The sequence below is a fragment of the Myxocyprinus asiaticus genome, chromosome 9, assembly GCF_019703515.2.
Source record: "Myxocyprinus asiaticus isolate MX2 ecotype Aquarium Trade chromosome 9, UBuf_Myxa_2, whole genome shotgun sequence".
NCBI lineage: Eukaryota > Metazoa > Chordata > Actinopteri > Cypriniformes > Catostomidae > Myxocyprinus > Myxocyprinus asiaticus.
The window spans coordinates 13320375-13339627 of record NC_059352.1 but is presented as its reverse complement, the minus strand read 5'-3'; the positions used below and the strand labels follow the sequence as shown (position 1 = coordinate 13339627).

The window sequence follows — 19253 nt, the reverse complement described above, 5'->3', positions numbered from 1 at the left end:
TAGCGTTCAGTGTGAACAGCCCCTTACAGTAGGTGGAGGTATTTGGCCTTGCTCTCTTTTAAGCATTTCTCAGATTAAGCAATGGGCTTTTAAACGCTTTGTCAGGAAAGGAGTTCAACCTTGCATTTGGTTCCATTCTGTTGTGTTCCATACATACAACTGTAATGAATAAAAACAATGTGGTATTTCGCTGTTATAGAATGCGCATGCGCATTAGCTATACAAGCTGGGCATTTGCGTTCCGTCAATGCAAAACGCAGCTCTCACCTAGATCTGTAAATGCCACATGCAGCTCTCACACTCGATCCGTCAATGCAAAACGCAGCTCTCACCTAGATCCGTAAACGCCACATGCAGCTCTCACACTCGATCAGTCAACGCAAAACGCAGCTCTCACCTAGATCCATCAATGCAAAACGCAGCTCTCACACTCGATCCATAAATACCACATGCAGCCCTCTCCTAGATCTGTAAATGCCACAGGCAGCTCTCACACTCGATCCGTCAACACAAAACGCAGCTCTCACCAAGATCCATCAACGCAAAACGCAGCTCTCACACTCGATCCGTAAACGCCACATGCAGCTCTCATTCTCGATCCGTCAACGCAAAACGCAGCTCTCACCTAGATCCGTAAACGCCATATGCAGCTCTCACACTCAATCCGTCAATGCAAAACGCAGCTCTCACCTAGATCCGTCAGCACCACATGCAGCTCTCACACTCGATCTGTCAACACAAAACGCAGCTCTCACCTAGATCCATCAACGCAATACGCAGCTTTCACACTCGATCCGTCAATGCAAAACGCAGCTCTCACCTAGATCCGTAAACGCCACAGGCAGCTCTCACACTCGATCCATCAACGCAAAACGCAGCTCTCACCTAGATCTGTAAACGCCACATGCAGCTCTCACACTCGATCTGTCAACGCAAAACGCAGCTCTCACCTAGATCTGTAAACGCCATATGCAGCTCTCACACTCAATCCGTCAATGCAAAACGCAGCTCTCACCTAGATCTGTAAACGCCACATGCAGCTCTCACACTCGATCTGTCAACGCAAAACGCAGCTCTCACCTAGATCTGTAAACGCCACATGCAGCTCTCACACTCAATCCGTCAATGCAAAACACAGCTCTCACCTAGATCTGTAAACGCCACATGCAGCTCTCACACTCGATCTGTCAACGCAAAACGCACTCTCACCTAGATCCGTCAATGCAAAACGCAGCTGTCACACTCGATCCGTAAACGGAACAGGCAGCTCTCACACTCAATCCGTAAACGCCATAGGCAGCTCTCACACTCAATCCATAAATGCCACATGCAGCTCTCACCTAGATCTGTAAACTCCACATGCAGCTCTCACCTAGATCTGTAAACGCCACATGCAGCTCTCACACTCGATCCGTCAATGCAAAACGCAGCTCTCACCTAGATCTGTAAACGCCACATGCAGCTCTCACACTCGATCTGTCAACGCAAAACGCACTCTCACCTAGATCCGTCAATGCAAAATGCAGCTCTCACACTCGATCCGTAAACGGAACAGGCAGCTCTCACACTCAATCCATAAATGCCACATGCAGCTCTCACCTAGATCTGTAAACTCCACATGCAGCTCTCACCTAGATCTGTAAACTCCACATGCAGCTCTCACCTAAATCTGTAAACTCCACATGCAGCTCTCACACTCGATCCGTCAATGCAAAACGCAGCTCTCACCTAGATCCGTCAGCACGACAGGCAGCTCTCACACTTGAAATGATGCAAAATCAGGAGCTTAGGTCTTGTGCATTCTTAACAAAGTGTGTGCGTGATGCAGAGGCAGCTTAACTTAAGTAGTGGTTTCAAGTTTGAATCACACTTAAAATGCACCGGACAGGACATTGTCAATAGGATATTAATACATGATGCCAGTTCCTATTAAATAAAATATGCAAATACTATACGTTTATTTTTATCAACATCTTCCTTTTCATCAGTCAAATGTCTAACATTATCAAACATCATTCATTTACCTACCTTAAAGATAATTTACTTGGGTGTCCCACATTCCACATATGGTCAGAATTGAAGCACAGCTCTCTATTAATTAACCCAGCAGCTGGGTTACACAAAAACTACCCAACAGTGAGAAAATAACCCAATAAAATACTCCTGAAGATGATCCAAAAAGCCCGCGTTCAGGTAATTCAGCAGCTGGGTTGTTCTGATACCACCACTGGGTTGTAACATCGGGGTGGGGGAAGGGGTGTATAGTTTTAACTGCTAGTGAAAATGACCCAGCCACTAACCCAGCAGCTGGGTTACACAAAAACTACCCAACAGCGAGAAAATAACCCAATAAAATGACCCAACATGCCCAACCCAGCATTTGGGTTGAAAAAAATAACCCAGCATAGAGTGAAATCTTGATGATAGTTGTTAAATTTGCTATGACGCTGTACTTGTAAATCTATGCAAAACATGTTGATAACAAAGCCACATTTGGGTACCATGTTTTATTTCATTATTATTTTGGCTTGACAAAGCCAACATATTGTTTATTCTACAAACTTTGTTTTAGGGTTTTCTCAAAATCCCTTAACCGAGGCTAAAATTTCTAACAGTCCTCCTGGAGCTTTCAAACTACATCCACCAAACCTGGTACAGACCTTCAGACTGTCCTGAAATAGTGTGCTATGTCTTTTCTAACTCATCGGACTTGCAGTTTCTGCAAAGAAGACGGTCAAAAATGTGAAGAATCCCATAGACTTACATTGACGGAATCTGCCTTTCCAACTTTCTGTCCGTCCATCTGTCTTATCTGTCCATCTATCAGACAGTTGGTCTATCTATCTAGCTAGGTAGCTGGCTGTTTGTCTACTGTAATGTCTGTTTAACCACCAAACTTAAATCTTTTAAAAACTTTTCAGCAAGGCTTTGTCAAGCCAACATCAAACTCTGTCTTGACAAACTTTAGCTATCTAGTTAGAAAGGTTTTGTACAAAAATACAACCAAGTAATGCATAGTGAGCACAATACCTTAGGCTTTTAACAGCTGTCTCTCATTAGACGCTTAAATCACAGACTGAACTCATAGTTCCATTTCAGAGTGAAGGAGTCTTCTAACTCTTATATCTTGACAGCAACTTCATGGTGACTTAAAAGGTAGCTTACTCCCAAACACATCCCAATCACCCACTTTTTTTCCTGTCCACCTCTCTTATCCTAATCAATAGCTTCAGTAGATTTCAGGGTGTTTTGGAGCATTTCAAAGCATCTGTGCAGACTTACCTGCAGTAAATCATGCTGAGTTCCTTGCTTTCTGAAGTTGCTGTATCAGCGACTTCACTCTCATGTGTTTCCATTTAAAAACAGCCGTTTTTAGCTTGTTAATCTTATGCTGAACTATACTTGCAAAGGAATTATTGGGATGTTTGAAAGAGATGACCCATTAAAATAAGGAATGAACTAGATTTTCACATTTTCTGATTTCTTTTATTGTTATTTTCCTCTGTGAATGGTGCAAAAGTCTCCACCATTCTACTGTGAGAACTGTAGCAGTGACCTGAGCAAATGAACGTGAAATGTTAAGATACTTGAGCTCTAAGAGTTCTGTTTGACTTCTCAGCAGAATGCATGATGAATGTTTCTTCAAATGGATCTTTTTACTTCATTACTTCAGGCATGTACTGTTAGGAACTCAAGGGCCAATACAGAGGGAAAACATGAATGATGTTTGATAATGTTAGACATATGACTGATGAACAGGAAGATGTTGATAAAAATAAACTTTTAGTATTTGCATATATTATTTAAAAGGAACTGGCATCATGTATTTTATCATCAGTTATAATTTGCCATCAGTTTCCCCTGAAAACCGAACGCTATACAAATGCAAACCACAAACTGAGGAAAATGCAATGGTATTGTTCGTTGACTTCTAATTAGCAGATTATCCTTTAAATGTAGATGTGGGTTAATAAAAATGACACAGACATATATACTTTTTGACAATAATTTTTACTATAATTTTTACATGAAGTGGTCTTTTCATCTGACAGTCCAGGTATTCCTCAATTAAGGTGTCTTTGACCATGTGAACTTCTTTTTTTTTTTTTACATTTAGTGGAATATATATATATATATTTATATACACTTGTAATACACTTTTCATTTTCCATCTGTTATGTAATTAAATAAATGTTGAATAGCATGCTTCCATTCATATTTATTTATATAGTATGCAGGTATAGCAATTTGTCATTCAGCCGATGCTTTTATGCAAAGTCCATGACATTATACAGGGACAGTCCTCATGGAGCCACCTGAGATAAGATGCCCAGTTCACAGCATGGGCACAAAGGTAATAGCTCCAGGACCACTTCTTAGTGTGATTGAACTTGCACCTTTTTTTTCAGTATGCTTCACCACTCTGAACTGCAGAAATATCTACATGGAATAATATAGCAATATAGACTAATATAGCAAGATAGACTACTGCATAAGGTAGTCAATTTACAAGATTATAACTAAGGTTTTTGTTAAAAAATAATAATAATTTGATACTTGTGCACTGTACTTACATGTGTGTTTGTGTGTTTAGGGTTGTTAAAGGGATAGTTAAAATCCTCTTATTAGTTACTCAACCTCATGCCATCCCAGATGTTAATGACTTTCTTTCTTCTGCTGACAACAAATGAAGATTTTTAAAAGAATATTTCAGCTCTGTAGGTCCATGCAGTGCAAGTCAATGGGTACCAAAAATGTGTTGCTCGAAAAAGCACATAAAGGCAGCATAAAAGTAATCCGTAAGACTCCAGTGAATAAATCCATGTCTTCAAAAGCAATGTGATAGGTGTGGGTGAGAAACAGATAAATATTTAAGTCCTTTTTAACTATAAATCTCCACTTTCACATTCTTCTTTTGTTTTTGGCGATTCGCATTCTTTGTGCACATGGCCACCGGCTGTGCAAGGAGGAGAATTTATTGTAAAAAAGACTTAAATATTGATCTGTTTCTCACCCACACCTATCAAATCGCTTCTGAAGATATGGATTTAAAGACTGGAGTCATATGGTTTACTTTTGTTCTGCCTTTATGTGATTTTCAGAGCTTCAAAGTTTTGGTTACTATGTACTTGCATTGTGTGGACCTACAGAACTGAAATATTCTTCTAAAAATCTTTTTGGGTTTTGCAGAAGAAAGTCAGTCATACATGTGGGATGGCACGAGGGTGAGTAAATGATGTGAGAATTTTCATTTTTGGGTGAAATTTAGGGGCAAAACATTGCCTCATAATGAATTCCCTCTTAACATCAAATATATTTAATAATATTATTTTCTAAGTCTAATTATTATACATACAATCACAAAAAAATATGATTTGATGCTGACTTAAATTTATAGGTAACAACGTTACTGAATTATTTTGGAATTTATATTAATAAATGTATTAAATTCAAGTATTTTACATAAAAGGACAACAACAAAACATTTTTAAATGCAAAATGAAACAGTACTAAATGCACCTAAACTTTTGATTCAGCGAACAAATATTTCCCTATAGTAAAAAAAAATCTTAAAGTCTTAAAGTGACAGTTCACCCAAAAATGAAAATGTTCTCATCATTTACTCACCCTCATGCCATCTCAGATGTTTATGACTTTCTATCTTCTTCTGAACATAAACAAAGATTTTTAGAAGAATATCTCAGTTCTGTATGTCCTCAGAATGTAAGTGAATGGGTTCCAAAATTTTGAAGGTCCAAAAAGTATATAAAGGCAGTGTAAAAGTAATACACATGACTCCAGTGGTTGAATCAATATTTTCAGAAATGATATGATGAGTGTGGGTGAGAAACAGAAACATTTTAAGTACTTTTTACAATCAATCTCCACTCTCACTTTCACATTCTTCTTCCTTTGTTTTTGGCAATTCGTATTTTTCGTGCATATCGCCACATACTAGGAGAATTTATGGTAAAGGAAGGACTTAAATATTAATCTGTTTCTCTCCCATACCTATCATATCGCTTCTGAAGACGGATTTAACCAATGGAGTCGCATGGATTACTTTTCTTTTTCAATTGCATTGTGAGGACCTACAGAGCTGAAATATTCTTCTAATAATCTCTTTGTTTTCAGCAGAATAAACAAGAAACAAAATCCTGCACACTGCTGCAGCTTGCGAATAAACAATTTAATTAATAATAATTAATGTTTCAGTCATGTGACCTTCGTCAGGTATTTGAAAACAAAGAGTGTATAACGTGCATTTTAAAATATGGAGTAGCTAATCAAAAACAGTTACAAACCTTCATGGCCAATGACAATCAGAAAAAGTGACAACATACCCCCTTTTTTCTCATTTAGAAAGACAACACCTCCTAGTGGCCTCCTACTTTTCTTCTTTTTTGTTTTCAGCAGAAGAAAGAAAGTCATACACATATGGGATGGCATGAGGGTGAGTAAATGATGAGAGAATGTTCTTTTTTGGATGAACTCTCTCTTTAATATGCAGCAAGTTTGTGGGGTGTACAGTAATAGTTTGTTGTGGATGTATTTTTTAGTCAAATGCCACCTGAAATTGATTTTGGGGTAAGAAATCGTGTGGTATAATAGGCCCTGGTTCTTCATTTGGAAAAAATTGGATTAATAAAATATCACTCACTCAGTTACAGTAGCTTTAAATTAAGAAATACCACAACAAAATACTGTGAAGTTTAAGTACGGGGCATAATCATGAACTCACTTGACAACTGGATAGTGTGTGTGTTCACGAGGGACTAATAGAGGGCCATTGTTTGTGTCAGCTGGGGATGACCTCCCTGATATCTTTGTACAGCTGGTGTCTACAAGAGCAAGGGGAGCTTAGACAGAGGGGCACAGCTGCAGTGCAAACATCTCAGCATTCTTCAGAAGGAGAGTAGGGCGGATAGCCCTGGGCCACAGTTCAGCAGAACAAAGCCTCTGTATCTTTCTCAAAGCCTAGAGGAGAACACTCAAGAGGGGGATGTGGGGAGAGAGGAGCTACTTCAAGAGCTGTATGAGGTTGAATATCATGAAGAAATGCCCGGGTCATATTTCACCCTAATATATATATATATATATATATATATATATATATATATATATATATATATATATGTTATAATTTGCACAACAACAAAAAAATAAAGCCTATATTTAGAACCATTTATAATTTAATAATTAATAATTGTATTTATTTATCACACATTATACATTTGCACATATACAGTGAAATTCTTTTTTTTTTTTTCACATATCCCAGCTAGGCTGGGGTCAGAGTGCAGGGTCAGCCATGATACAGCACCCCTGGAGCAGATAGGGTCAAGGGCCTTGCTCAAGGGCCCAACAGTGGCATCTTGGTGGTACTGGGGCTTGAACCCCTGACCTTCTAATCAGTAACCCAGAGCCTTAACTGCTGAGCTACCACTGCCCCCATTTTGTATTGTAACATTATTTCCATGACAATGATGCACATCTTGCCTGCAAATTTAAATATATTTATGCATTTATTGCGTGGTGAAATATGTTCTTGTCATACGTTTGGAGATTCACCCAAGGAATGGCCTAGGAAAGGATAGGGGTCAAAGGTCATAAGAGATTATAAAACCTTTGACATACCTAAAAAAAAAATAATAATAATAATAATACCTGTTTTTGTCTTAAAGTGAAATCTTACACTTTTTGTACAACACACATCCAAATAAACACCTGTGAAATTTTTCAATGCATTGCATGTTTTTAATCGCTTGATGTCTGAACATAAGTGTATATACATTATGACTATTTATCAAAAGAGCAGCATAAAAAGAAAGCAAGCTTCATGTTCTGTTCTTACCTCATTGTGTAAACATATGACACTACCTGGATTTAGCCCTTTGCTTATCTATAGGGGAGTGGCTCATGTGCTTTTAGTCACAGAGGCAAGCCTCAAAAACATGTTCTTCAGGTTTAATACTTCGTGCATTATGACAAGTTGCCCTTTCTTAACCATGAGAATGACTGAACTCTGCAGTGTCAGAAACACAAGAGTGTGCAGCTTTAACAAAAGTGGTTGTATTTGAATGAGAATTGTATGAATTTCAGACAATGAACTAGATAATTTGACTAAAACATTTGAACTGTTATTGTCTCTTTGGCTTGTGCTACTCTTCTCTTCTAGGTCACCTTTTTGGTTAAAAGTGTCTATTGAAATAATTAAAGTAAATGGAATGGAAATGATGTAATGGAAATGATATAATCTTAAATTATAATAAAGGTCATCTTTATAACTCAAATGGTGGCCTACTTATTCTCAAACTAGCATTTCCACACATACAGTCGGCAATGCGTCATTCACTGGGGGGTAGTTAAGTGTGGGGAAAAACATGTGGAAAACTGAGAAATATCTCACAGATTTGGCAGTTTTAACAATGAAAAACATGCCGAAAAGCATGAAAAAAAAGTTTTTTTCTTCTTTTTTCTAAAAGAGAACTACATTAGGAACAATGCAGTTTAAATCACAGCTCATGATAGCTTCCCTGTCATATTCATTGGAGGATAAGCTAAATGCTGCTTTATTTGAACATTTCAGCATGTTTTTGTGACATTTATCCTTCTTATTTATTTTTACCTGAAATAAAACGCCTGCCGCAGACACACAAGTATTGTGGGGTTTCACAGGAGTCCATTCATGTCTTCTCGAAGGAGTTTTCTTATGGCTTCTTTTTATCTCGATTGGCAGGCAAAACAAAATAAAAAAAAAACAGCTTTTTCATGGTTAAAACAATCGAATCTCTCATAATGGGTAACAGAACACCAAGATTTGCTAATAAATGTCTTTATGGAGTTATAAATAGGGATGCACCGATGTATCAGCCACCAATATAATTTTCAGCAAATTCTTGACAAAATTAAAACCATCGGCATAAGAATGAAAACAATTATATATGAAAAACCTACGGTTTATTAGAATTAATAAGGTACCTTTATTGCATTGCATAAAGTTTATAAAAATATTTTTTCTCTTTGCAATATAAAGAAAAACCTACCAAAATAAATATCCAAAAAAGTAAAAATTTGTAATGTTCTATCATAATATATAAAATGTGAGTTCTATTTGTTTAGAACTGCTAAAACGGAAGTGCAAATATGTTTTAGAAGTGCAAAATAGCCTTTTTTTTTTTTTTTTTTTTTTCACCCACATAAATCATGTTATCAATTTGTAAAAAATCTTTTTACTCGAATTTATTTTTTATTGTGGTTCTTTAAAAATTGGCTGTCTTGTGTTCAACAGAATCAATCCATGTAGAATGGAAATTATTTATTGTTTGAAGAATAAAATAGCTTTTGTACCTCTTTGAACATTTTTAAAGCATTATTCCTAAATAAATACAATGATCTAATGAAAAATAAAAAAATAAGGTAAGTGGCAAAATAAAGGTAACGGCTAATAGGTTTTTGTTAAAAATCGGTATCTGCCAAAAATGTTCATACAGTATTGGTGCATCCCTAGTTATAAAGTTATATTTACTCTAATAAACACTGCATCAAACCATTCATGTTTTAAAATTAATATAGTCAATAACAAGTCTGTGAATTTTTGGTATTCTCATTTAATTCCAATGAATTTTCTTTCGAGACATTTCGAAGAATCCAAACTATATATTATATCCTTTCAAAACAAATCTTACAAAATGATAAAAACAAATCTCTAAAAAGGTGAAAAAAATATAACAAAACTTTTTACATTATTTACAAATACATACAGTATACAGTTCCCTTCTGGAGAAAGAAAAAGATAAATGTTGTGCGCAAGGTCACGGTTTCCAATATTTAGTGGTGAGTAAAGTCTATTTGGGTTAAAAGTGCAATTTTAAATTTCCAAAATAACTGTACCTGACAGTTTGTTAGTGACTGTACAACAACTGTCCTTCCATATAGCCAAGTTGAAAAAAATTAGTTTCTCTTTCATTAATTAGTTGTTTCTTAAAGCACTTGCTTTTTGTTTTAGCAGTATTCGAAAAAAGACATTTAAATACTTTGCACTGGCTGACGCAAAGTGAAATGTAAGCTCCAGGCATGATTTACTAGTACTTGGCATATGCAAAATCAGAAACCCAGTAATACTGTTTGTGACTGGTTCAAGTTAGTTGCACACTAATCAAGAACAGTGTTACTGGTTGTGAACCAAGTTAAAAATGGTACACAGGCGTCACAGTGCAAAGCAACAAAGGATCTGGAACAATGCCTGTATTGTGAATGCACTAAAACGGTGTAAGAAAATACTGGATATAAAAGGATTTTCTTGTATGGTCACATTCCAAGTACTTTCAGTTTAAGGGTTATGAATACAAAAACACTGTAAAAGGTTTCTCAAGAAAACATGAGATCAGCATATGAATAACATTTAAAATCCAAGTGTGAAAAAAAGCTTTACAAAATATTTTGGTGAGACTTTGCACACATTAAAGTTGTCCAGTCTCATTCCTTCATATCAATGCTGGTTTGTGCCTGACGTAATTTTCAATGTCTGCAAAATCCTTCAATGTCACGCCAAGTGGATGAAAATGTATTCACTCCAATCTGTTCAGTACACTACAGCCTCAAAGTCCAAAGTTTCCACAGCAGTTCTTTAAGTCAAAGTGCTATCACTTTAGGTATGTAGCACAGAATACTTTGTCCTTTCTGAAGTCACCCAGCAGGATCAACTACATGCACATATTTTTTTAAGGCCCTTGTCCTGTAACGTTCCAAAAGAGGTTGTTGCGTTTCAAATTTTGGAACTCATTGCCATTAATAAGCAAATGTGATGAGAATGAGAACAAGGCACACAAGTGAGCAAAAGAGAGAAGGAAACAATTTATCTTGCTCTCTACACTATTGTTCCTGGTTTTGAGTCTTCATGCCAATAAAGTGTCCGCTGGTCTTCAGAGTCAAAACTGCTGTCCATTGGACTGCTCAAGTGAGAATCACGTTGGTTCACGTCCATGTACGATCTGCAAATTGAAAACAAATATATATCTGAGTAAATATTTTAATAATTACAAAAAAATCAACAACAAACATGCAAGGAGACATTGACTTACAAATATACAAAAAAGCTGAATATGTAAACTGCTCCATCATTTTGAGTCAATTTGACCTAGAAACAATGTTTTGAGTTTTATGCACTAAAGTAAAAAGTCTTAGGCAATGTTTAAATGATTATATCTTTGCAAACATACTGATTATAATAAGTAGAAACCTAATAATTGTATCATTATGAAGCTGAGACTTTCCCTTTTACTTTAATGCAAGGAACTCAAAATGCATTTCTGGGTCAAAGTGACTTAAAATGATAGATCAGGTCAAATATTTTAAAGCCCAATTTGTTCACATATAATATATATATATTGCCAGATATACTAAAAACCAGAGTCACAGTCAATGGTTTGCAGGAATATTACTGATACAAAAATAGCTCCTTGTGCAGCTAGTTTTGCTGCATTTGTTTCCGCTTCATGCAAATGGATTTAGTATATCTGGACAAGAAACTTGCCGTGTTTCCTTATGTGGCGGCCAATTTGATGACTGTTTTTGATTAATGTGCGTAAACGCTTTTCAGACAGATTTCAAGTAATTTGAGTGAGACAAAACATCACTGCACAGAGTTAAACATTCACACACCTGAAGCAGACCATACGAAAACACACGTATGCTAGTCAAAACTTGCACACAGCAAAGCATAAACATTTAGTGCAGCGGTTGCATGCTTTCCCCTCACCCTTTTTTCAAACAAAAGACACAACCATCCCACCACCAGTGAGTATAGAATTCTATGCAGAGAGTGCCGTGGAGAAGAAAGTGAATGCAGTTTCACGTAGTGCTTTAGGAAGAATTGTTAAGCCCCTGTGTGATTCGCTATCATAGAGAGTCAATGTGGGTCCTTTATGTTTATATCTCACCAAGTTTTTATGTGTTGTCTGTGTCACTAACAATGACTGTAAAAGTATTCCTGGTCATAACCACTGGCAACAGCACCAGGCACTTCTAAAGGCACTGGCAATGGGCTTCTCCTGCCTGGAGTCATCCACCCATACTCGGGTGGGTATCTGTCCAGAGGGTCAGGAGGTGGAGCCAGCAGATAGGGGTCAGGGCTGGTTTGGGAGGAAGGGCAAGCAGTCAGATAAATCTGATAATCAGGTGTTCACATGTGTTCATAACACAGCCAGAGAGGTTCGTTGATGCTGAAAGGGATAGTTCCCCCAAAAATAAAAATTTGATCATAATTTACTCACCCTCATGTCATTCCAAATTCATTTCTTTCTTCCGTGGAACACAAACGAAGGTGAAATTAAGTGCTCTTAGTCATAATGGGTACTAAAGGTCAAAGTATACTTTGTTTTTTCATGTGCCAGGACAACTCGTGCATCTTAGAGCTACGGCAGCGGAACATTTTCAATGAATAACAACTTACATTTTGTTCTGTTCCACACACAAAGCAATTGTGTGGCTTCAGATCTTGGAATGTAGCGCACAAGTCTTATGAACTATTTTTGAAATTCGAAGTAAATGCCGTAAATTTTAACATCTCTGTTGAGATGCGCAAGAAACAACTACGCTTGACATCACTGACGTTAAAGCTGTCACAAACCGTCTTGACGCACCATATTTAAATTGATCACAAGCTCAAATTAGATCTAAGCGCTACAGCGGAGGAAATTTTTCAAGGAATAACTAATTAAATTTCATTCTGTTCCTCATACAAAGCTATCATATGGATTCAGAAGACCTGGAATATAGCACACAAGTAGTATGGACTACTTTTATGGTGTATTTTTTGTCATTTTTGTAGCTCGTCAGCCTCAGTCCCCACACAATTTCATTGAATGAAAAGCACACTCTGGACATTTAGCAAAATATTTTAGTTTGCATTCAGTGGAAGAAAGTCTGGGTTTACAACAACATGAGTGTCAATAAATGGGGCAAAATATCCTTTCTTGTTTGGAGAAACATTACAAGAAATTACAAGAAAGCCATGCAATCGAACTTTTACAACACACGACAAGCTTCAGACGCTGACTAAGCAGCAAATCACTCTAGGAACAGACAAAGCAACCCCACACGGCTGGCGCTTTACTTACTATCAAGGGCTACACTTAGCAAATGGAGCTTTATTAAGCCTTTCATGTCTTGCACCACCAGTTTGAGGCGGAGACAAACCCATCTGCTTCAGCTGATAGCAAGAGGAGGAGGAAGGAGAATGAGGAGGAGGGAGGGAGGAAGAGCAAGCTTGGGAGTAATGAGGAGGATAGTATTGAGGGTAGTGCCAAGCACGTTTAGGGTGTATGCTGGAGTTGCATCTGTGGGGAAAGAATGGTCATAAGGAGAAGAAAGTGTGAGAGCAGGTACTGTACCAGCGCTCTGGCAAGCTTTTAGCATCAACAGTCTAGACCACGCCCCTACTTAACTGGAACATTAGATAGTGTACTATTTGGCAGATCAAGAAATAAAATTAAAAAACATTAAACTAGATTTTTGTATTTTTTAAGAAAATGTTTAGCGATGCTTGCCCTAGCAAAACTCATCACCACAATGCTAATGTGTTGTGCGTGGATACCAGGTCGTATGTGGTTGCAAGGGTGTTCTTGATGGTTGCTAAGGCGTTTCTAAGGTGTTCAGGGTGGTTGCTTACTGGCACATGTCAAAAGAGTCTGCTTACTTAGAAAAGCAATAGCACATCTCTCCATAACAAACCACATGATTTGAGGCATCATTCATGTCTGTACCACAAACAGTGCAGGACGAGTTCAAAGTTCAATAGTTTAGGTTGGGGATTTGAACAAGTATGAGCAATAGCAATAGTGATGCTTGCCTTAGCAAGCACACAATTAAGTTGTGAGCAATTCACTGCATTATAGAACCACCCAGCGGTGAGCTGGCATTTAGCATGGCATTTTGATGGAGGTGCTTCACTCTGGTTAAGGCAATTCAGAAAAAGGCTAATGAGGTCATCTTCAAAGGATGACAGAGCACAGAAGAGTTGTACCTGCTGTGTAAGGGGTGACCGTGATGGACAGTGTTGTAGCCATAGGACTGATGGTGTGCAAGAGGCAAATCATACTCCGACATTGCCATGACTGGTCGACCGTGCCAGTTCCCTGAACCAACTGCCAATAAAATGAAGATGAAATGGAAATTAATGAAGGAGAACCTCTTATAGAAAACTATTCTGTTCAGCGTGAAGAAAAATGACTTTTAGGAGAAAACCAGTAAGACCTATATAAGCCAGGCTGATTGATCAGCCAACATTTGGACATTTTGACATAATCAACAACAACCATTATCTGTTAGTTAGTTAATATACTGATAGCCTTGTCAATAGATTTTTGTGTAAAATATGTTCATTTAATTTCAGCAATGTTGTGTATGTCTCATTTGCCATCTTTACATTTTATTTGTATGCGTATGTATAAAGCGTCATTATATCGAATGGCCACTATTTGGCTGAATCTTATGAAAACTGTTAAGAAATTTCCAGCCAGGTTATATTTCACCTCAAAATCTAAGAAAACAAAGACATTATATTTTGCATAAAGAAAATGAAGCCTATTTTTAGGCCAGTTGGGATATTTTGCAATGTGACATTTTCATGACAATGACATATTATTTAAATTGTACAGAACAACTGTAAATATACATTGTGAGATTTTGTTGTAAATTAATTAATGCAGATTAAAAAAAATACAAATAAAAAATCCTTGTGTCTACACAAGATTGCTTTGGATTACGAAAATACAAAAAATTGAGTGGGAAATGTGATTAACTGTCATGAAAATAATGTGGGTGCAATTCAATCTTAATGGTCCTAGGTTTCATCTTAATGGAAAATATGAGTCCTTCCTTTTTTCTTTTGATTTGAGGGTGAAATACGACCCTGTCATTTCTTTGTGAGATTCACCAATTTGTGACCAATTCAGGCATGGAAGCCCATAAGTATTTTCAACATGAGTGTAGTAAAAGTGTGGTAAAAGTTGGTATATTATACATTACTTCTCACCTGACGAGTAGGAAGCTGTACTGTCGCTGCGTACATAACTTGAAGACATGGTCCTATAGCCGAGGTTCTGCTGGGGACTCCTGTAGGTGTCGTAGCCTTGTTGTCTGTGTTGTCGATTGTACCAACCTCGCAAGTGTTCTGCAACGTCAGCCCTTTGCATGCTTTTGACAAAGTTCTCGTTTCTGGATGGAGGACGGTTCCTTGACGGCCTTAAAGTAGCATAAAGGTTCTGAGACATACCGTCCATCTCATCCTGGCCATAGTTCCTGTAGGGGTCATGTCTGTGGTAGGAGGGGTTAACATTATAGTGCCCCTCCATCTCAGTCTCATACATATATGGTCCATTTGGGTACATCTCGGGTTCTGTGTACCGCGGGTATCCGGTAACGTAATAGGCCGTGGTGGCTGGTTGCTGCCGAGGTTGAGTGGTATAACACCTCGAGTCATTTTGGGCTAGATTAGGCATGCTTCCAGTGTTGGCGTAAATGTTGCCTTGCCTTCGTCGATGGCGATTTTGGGCCCTGGAATGGTAGCCAGGAACAGAGTACTCTACGCTGGACTGGCTGGTGTAGGAGGAGCCATCGTCAAGGATCTCAGTGCTGTTGCTACGGCGAGGAGGAGAGATGGTAAAGACGGGCTCAGATGGCTCACTCTCTGTAAGAAACTGCGATTGAGATTCCAGACTGCCGCTGCGCTGCCGATAATGAGTACTGCATGCAGGAAGAAATAAAATACATAATGAAGATTAAAAACGTGAAAAATATAGTTAATATAGCTTATGAAACTATAAACATTGTGATCTCTGAAAAAGTACTTCTAGCTTAATCTTAATTGTCCCTCAGTTTGTAAAAATAAAATAATTTCACCAATGAATTTCAATGATTTTTCCATGAACTTCAGTCATAATTACTGAATACAGTGACTTGAATTTGTGATCAATACTATTGTGATTTTGGCAAAATATTACATGCTTGGGCGTACAATTATTTGAATTAATAGATTTATACAATTATACCTTGTAATCAATAAAACCCTCAGTGTACAGATCGATGTTTCACACTGACTTGCAGACAAGTATTATCTTACACAAGCACAAACCAAGAGCAATAATCACTACTGAAATCTGCATGAATTTATTCATTTCCGTTACATTTTTCAGGCTTGGAAACCCTGACATTTTCAGGTTTTCCATGATCGTGGGATCCCTGTTCTTTATTCCTTTAAGCTCAACAAATGCAATACAGGCATCATGTGTGTGGGAGGGGAAAGAGTAAAATCAAACTGGTGTACTGTACCTGAGCTGGACACTGCTGTAGGCATTGCGGGGAAGTTGCGGGGTGTGGGGCATGCTCTGGGAGTCCCGGGGTTGTCGTGTGGGTGGACGGTAGGGGCTGCTGTGTATCGATAAGGCATCTCCATGAGTGTAGGCCAAAGTTTCTTGTACTTCGCCATAATTTAATCTACAACACAGATAAGAACAATTCTTTAATAAAGCTAACTTCCTTTATGGGTGGAGTTCTTATGGCATACAACGCCTCCAAGGAAAAAAATACTCTTCTTGTCACGATACTCTGTTACCTGGTTAGATCTTGTACAAAAGCCCACTGGTTTTGAAAGAACAAATGATCAAAAAACAGTTGTGTATGTCAACTGAATAACATCTCATTTTATGGCCAGATTCCAACAGTCTGGTCTCATTGAACTTTTACAATCACTGGCTCATTCGATTAAAGTGATAGTTCACCCAAAATTGAAAATTCTCTCATCATTATCTCACCCTCATGTTGTTTCAAACCCATTTGACTTACTTTCTTCTGTGGAACACAAAAAGCAGAATGTTTACATCAGTCACCACTCACTTTCATTGCATATTTTTTTTCCATACAATGAAAGTGAATGATGACTGAGGCTAGCACTCTGCCTAACATCTCTTTTTGTGTTCTGTGAAAGAAAGTCATGGATTTTTGGGTGAAGTATCTCTTTAAAACAGTGTTGCCCCTGTGAAATTTTCAGGACAACTTTCCTGTGTGCTTATGGCCTCTCCACCCCCGCTTTGCGATTATTGCTGGAGTTTTTGCAGTCAAGCAGCTACATGCTTATTCCTGGGGCACTATTTTTAACACTGTGAGTGTTTGGGCTGATAAGAGGAGATTGTGAAGGAAGAAGGAGAGGCAGGGAAAGGCAGGAATGCACGGCTGGTTCCTTATTCACAGGTCTCTACTAGCTCACAAGGCCCAAATGCAAGCCAGTGGCAGGGAAAGGCAAGATAAAGTACTAAAGTTTAAAGAGATACTTCACTCAAAATTATTAACTCACTCTCATGCCGTTTCAAACCCATATGACTTTCTTTCTGCTCATGGAACACAAAAGGAGATGTCTGGCAGTAAGTTAGTCTCAGTCACCATTCACTTCCATTGCCATGAAAAAAGATGCAATAAAAGTGAATGGTGACAGAGGCTAATATTCTAACAAACACCTCCTATTGTGTTCCATGGAAGAAGGGAGGTTAGGGTTTGGAACAACATGAGGGCGAGTATAAGAATTTTAATTTTTGGGCGAACTATTCATTTAATCCTAAAGAGACTTAGTTGGTGGGTCTTGCTCACCTGCTGCAGTTCTGGTAATCATCATTGGTGGGATCTACATGGTCTGAATGGTATGGTGCAGAAAAGGAGTTTGATGAGCTGGGGCTAGGAGAATACTGCACTGAACGTGACCGTTGTCTCTGGGATGGTTCATCTAGGAAAACATGAGTAAAACAGGATTAAAGGGGTGGCAACTTAAGTTAACCTGTAGTGAGAAGTGGCACAGGCTTTTATACTAGCATTAAACATCCTCAGCACTCACCATCCTCCAAATTAAGGCTGTCGGAAAGGTTGTCAAGGTTCACATCATCTGAAAAACAACAGATTTTATGAGTTTGTGTGTATTATTTTTCTTGTCATTATAGTCCATTAGCCCTATCAACATAAACATTTTCTCACCAACAATAAAATGCAAAATTCAATATTGCGTGCACTGATGAGCATCTGTTTTCATTTGAACATAGTAAACTTTACACACTGCAGCCTTCATAACGTTAAGATCAATAACTTGCAGTGTAGTTTTGTATTTTAACACCCAAAAAGAAAACCAATAAAGCTGATGTGAACAATTTTTTGCACCATTAGAGACATCAAACAGAATTGAGAAAATAATTAATGTTTTCAAACAGGCAACCCTCCCCTGGTTTTCCATTGGTTGGGCAAACAGGTAGCCCCACCCTAAATTCACACCATTGGTTGAGCCAATGTTGCCATTTTGGGCTGGCCAGGATGCTCAAATAGACAACACTGTTTTGATAGTTTTGGGAATTTTTTACATAAAAAAATTATACACTTCAACTTTAATCAGCCTTTTAACTAAAGAAAGAGTCAAACAATGCTATTTTTATTCTCTTATGTTTGTTATGAATTAAAACAGATATGCACCAGGAATTATGACAGAAGCTCTTTGTGTGGGCTCCTTGCCAGTCTTCAATCTGTAATCATTAATCTCATTTTCGATCTCCTGGAGCTTTTTGGAAGCATCCACAAGGTTTCTCCTCCGCTTCTTTTTCACGGTTTTACAGAGCTCATTTTCATAGGCAAGTTTTTGTGCTGCCTCCACAATCTTCTTCTGGAGAGCAAAGCGGCTCTCCAGGTTTCTTATTTGAGGGTCCTGCAAAGGACAAACTTCAAGTTAGCAAAGAAGTCAAAAAAATGTAAGTGACCTTAAATTGAGAAGAGTGAACGATTTAAGCTTTACCTACCGCATCATAAGGGAAAAGGTCATCCAATTTGAAAGCAGCTCCCACGCGTCTTCGAACAGTAGGAGCCTTCTCTCCTGATGCAAGAGGGTACTCAATAGGTAACATCCCAGTCAACTCCTGGTCAAATATAAAGAAAAATAAACATTTCAGATTAAAATGCCCATTTAAGCAACCATACTTAAAGTCTATGGAAATATGCCAAGCCACTAACAGCTTCTCTGATGCAGATTTTCTTCAGCTCATCCAGCTTTTGTGCTAGAAGTTCCTCCAGGTTCTTCTGTTTGTTTTTCAGTTCTGCAATCTTCTCATTCTTCTGCTCTTCATTCACCTCATTGTCTGCAGAATCTGTATGAAAGCCAACTCAAGTTCAAGCATGGCATCAGTTGTGAAGAATAACAGAGTGCATAAGGCCATTCTTTTATCTTA

The 19253-nt window shown here is 37.9% G+C and overlaps 1 protein-coding gene across 2 annotated transcripts in view; it reads right to left on the bottom strand.

Moving 5' to 3' along the window:
• Nucleotides 1-9383: 9383 nt before the first annotated feature.
• The window catches only part of LOC127445876 (FERM domain-containing protein 4B-like), a 51434-nt gene continuing 41564 nt past the window's right edge, over nucleotides 9384-19253 (bottom strand). Inside the window, exons 15-24 of one of the 2 annotated variants that reach the window (XM_051706323.1) lie at nucleotides 19039-19172; nucleotides 18828-18944; nucleotides 18508-18736; nucleotides 17885-17932; nucleotides 17644-17776; nucleotides 16333-16497; nucleotides 15038-15747; nucleotides 14027-14147; nucleotides 11943-12134; nucleotides 10865-10994 (exon numbers count right to left, since the gene is read on the bottom strand). In XM_051706323.1, the coding sequence (XP_051562283.1) occupies nucleotides 11969-12134; nucleotides 14027-14147; nucleotides 15038-15747; nucleotides 16333-16497; nucleotides 17644-17776; nucleotides 17885-17932; nucleotides 18508-18736; nucleotides 18828-18944; nucleotides 19039-19172 (1823 nt within the window). In that variant the 3' untranslated portion in view covers nucleotides 10865-10994; nucleotides 11943-11968. Of the gene's footprint in view, nucleotides 10995-11942; nucleotides 12135-14026; nucleotides 14148-15037; nucleotides 15748-16332; nucleotides 16498-17643; nucleotides 17777-17884; nucleotides 17933-18507; nucleotides 18737-18827; nucleotides 18945-19038; nucleotides 19173-19253 lie in introns of both variants that reach the window. The other variant, XM_051706324.1, reaches the window with a different exon arrangement.